This window comes from Drechmeria coniospora, chromosome 01 (assembly GCF_001625195.1).
Source record: "Drechmeria coniospora strain ARSEF 6962 chromosome 01, whole genome shotgun sequence".
NCBI classification, from domain to species: Eukaryota; Fungi; Ascomycota; class Sordariomycetes; order Hypocreales; family Ophiocordycipitaceae; genus Drechmeria; species Drechmeria coniospora.
Window position 1 is genome coordinate 7,193,024 of NC_054389.1, and position 3,424 is coordinate 7,196,447.

At 56.3% G+C, this 3,424-nt stretch overlaps 1 protein-coding gene across 1 annotated transcript; it reads left to right on the top strand.

The window, feature by feature from the left end:
• Positions 1–1,254, top strand: DCS_01875 (uncharacterized protein; the record flags this gene model as incomplete). Its single annotated transcript, XM_040799206.1, has 1 exon — positions 1–1,254. One exon carries the CDS (start codon positions 1–3, stop codon positions 1,252–1,254), a length of 1,254 nt encoding a protein of 417 aa, XP_040660089.1.
• Between the last annotated feature and the right edge of the window lie 2,170 nt (positions 1,255–3,424).

A 3,424-nucleotide genomic window follows, 5' to 3' on the forward strand; every position in this document is an offset into this window, starting at 1 on the left:
ATGGATCCAACTCTCCTCATAGGCGACATTGTCGAACGGGATACCGATTCCAAGCACAAACCTGTCCAGTTCCCCTCTCCTTCGTCCTCCACCGGTTTTCCCCAGCACAAAAGACAATGGAAGTCGTCGGCGTTCATGCAGCGACGAGCCGCCAACGCTTCTGGCGACGTCCCCACGCAGAAACCCCCACGCGGAATCACAACGTCGGCGCCTCTCGCCCGGTTCGGCATGAAGGGAGAACAAAGTTTTGAAGAGGCCGAGATGAAACGCATTCATGACGAGAACCGGCAGAAGATTGCGAGCATGAGCCCCGAGGAGATCGCTCAGGCGCAGGACGACATCCTCAACGGCTTGAACCCGTCCCTCGTGCAACGGCTCCTACGACGAGCCAACATTGACGAAACGAACGGCCCCTCTCCGTTCGATGCTCCGCAAGACGAGCGGCAGGGCTTGCCTCGAGCCGATGTCGAGCAACCCCCCCGTCACGCCGGGGCGGAGCCTCCCGCTGCCGCCGATGCCGACGCCGCCGATGCCAGCGACGCCTCTGCCTCGACGGAGCGGATGCGAGGAGACGACGACATGATTCAGGAGCCGACAAGAATCCCGACGGATTTGTTTCCCATCACCGACCCACCGTCGGAGAAAGCACCCTCGTCCTTTCCCGACGCCACCCTTGCTCCGGACGTCGACCCGTCCGATCCAAACTTCCTCTCGGCTCTCCACGAAAAGTACTTTCCCGATCTGCCGGCAGAACCAAGCAAGCTGGCGTGGATGGCCCCGGTGCCGAGCAAGGACAGCCCTGCGGACAAGGAGTCGCCCTACTATCCTCATTCCGAAATTGCCCTCGCAGCCCTGCGATTCGACTTCCGAGGCCGATTCCTCTCCCCGCGCGTCAGTCGATCGATCCCATCGACCAAGGGCCTTCACCATCACGGCGAGGCCCCCGAGGCAGCCGGGTACACCATCGCCGAACTGGCTCGGCTCGCGCGAAGCGCCGTCCCCGCTCAGCGGTGCATGGCCTACCAGACTTTGGGGAGGATCCTATTTCGGTTGGGAAACGGGGAGTGGGGAAGGACGCAGGATGATCCGATCGCCGGCGGTGTCTGGGACGCGATGAAGAAAGGCAGGGTCCTCGACAGCCTTCACGAGGCCTCGGCGGGCGAAGGTGGCCATCTCGGTAGCCGCGCCTATGCCGTCGAAGCCCTGTGGCTGTTTGAGAAGGGCGGGTGGAAGGAGAGCCACCGGGGGCGATAAAAGTGCAATGCAATCGATCCGCGGCTTGGCATGCGAAGCCTGCCTCGCCGACCGTCAGCACCTTGCCGTTGGGCCGGGGCCGTCCTGGCGCTGCCAACCTAGCGCCGCGGTGGGAGCCGTCATGGTGATGACTATTGGCGGTGCTGCCGTCGTCGGAATCGTGACCGCACAGGCCCCTTTGTCGCTGCATCATGTTTGCTGTCGTGCTTGACAGGGTCGTAGGCCATCGTAGTCGTTCCGGGCTCGAATCCGCTTTGCCTTTGCTGCACTGGTCATTCGTCTCTGCTCTGCCGTCTGTACCGTATATCCAGCATCATAGTCGGGCAGCCTTTTCAGTGCCAGACGCAAAGCACCACCTTTGCCCTAAGCTTTTACCGATCCATCTATCCGTACTCCGTACATGTTCCGTACATGTACATTGATCGACGGTACCTACCTACACCTAGGTGAGCAGGTACAGTACCTAGCAGTAACTGCGCTGGTGCCTGCATTCCGGGACATTTACGTTTTTCTGAGCCTGTATGGAGTAGCGCCACGTCCTGTTTCTATTCTCGGCGAGAAACGGTCGCATCTGACATCAGTGCTAGATACGTCTTCAGACACTGCGTACACCTGCAATGCACATGCATGCATGGAGCTGTCTGTATCGGCATGTTGCTTGATGTTGCTTGTAGCTGCAAGGCAAGGTCGGTGGAGGTAGTGCTACTTGTACTAGTATGCACTGTGCGATAGGAGAGCGCAAGGCGCCCTGTATTGACGAGTGGGAGCAGCATTGTTCGCGTACCTGCTTGTAAGTACAGAGTATTACTTGTGCATCTATTAAGAAAGTGCACAGAGTACTTACTTGTACTTGTACTTACTTACTTAGGTACGTGGTATTTCTTTGCTTCGCATACCACATACTGTAGAGAACTTACATGTACAAGCAAGTACTTATATACTGTATACAGTCCTAAACTAAGTTATGATGAATACATGAAGCAATAAATCCTTGGTGGACGGTAGACTTGTTTGTACAGATACTCGCACATACAGTGCTTATACATACTGTACACACCTACAAGCACTCCATACTGTACAAGTTGCTCGAGCCAAGCAAAGTAAGTACAAGCAAGTAATTACGGAGTACTTAGTGTTGCGGAGTACTCCCAGTATTAGTATGGAGGAGCACTAACACGGGGAATAATAGTGGACAAGTGTGGCCTGCCCTCTGCAAGTACAGCAATACAGAGAGCGACATACTTACTCCGTACTTATGCCACGGCTTTAGTACTTACTAGCACCCTACGTAAGTACAAGTAGGTACTACTGTTAGGTACCTTAGCAGGCACTAATCCTGCACACGTCCACGTCCCACGTCCAGTAGGTACACCTACAGTACAGTACACACATAAGAAGAGGTAGATAGTTGTGCACCTACAGTATTGCAAAGTACAAAGTTCTTGGTCAAGTTCTTAGTATACAGTATAGTACATCCGGATGTACTTGCACCGACACCTTTTTCTTGTTCACCAATGTCGTCCAAGTACCAACTTGAGTGGGTAGGTACCTCGGTACTTACTTTGACGCATGGCCATGTACCGACTGCTTTTGATATCAAGTGGGTACCTACGCCGCACTGTGCAACGACGAGTCCAAGAAAAAAACAGCACTCCACATTGGCACCCATCCAGCCCGCCGCCCGCCTGATCCCCGTCCTAATTTCTTCCTCTTCATCCTCAGCCCGACAATCACAACGGCATCGCCGCCGAAGCCGCCAGTTTCTCCTTCTCCCCTTCCTGGGTGCTCGGCATCTCCCCTGCTCGACCCCGTTCCTCCCCGCAACCGTTCTTCCCGTCTGCTCTCTCGCTTCATCTCCTACGCCCCGTCGAGTCGACGACGGCCTCGCGAGAGTCCAAAGTTCACCTGATCCATCCACGGCGGACGGTCTGCGTCGAACTCGCCCGCAAGGAGACGAAGAAAGCGAGCCTTTGCCGACGTCGGATCTCGTCTGCCACTTCCACGCCGGAGACGACGCGACCTTGGCCCTTCGAACCTGTGACGCCCGTCCGGACCACGAAGCGACGAATTCCGCCGCAAGAACGTTGCACCCGAGCCGCGAGAAGCGCCCAGGCCATCTGCCAACATCCTCCCGCCCCCCGCCCCCGAGACGCTGTGACTTTGACTAGCC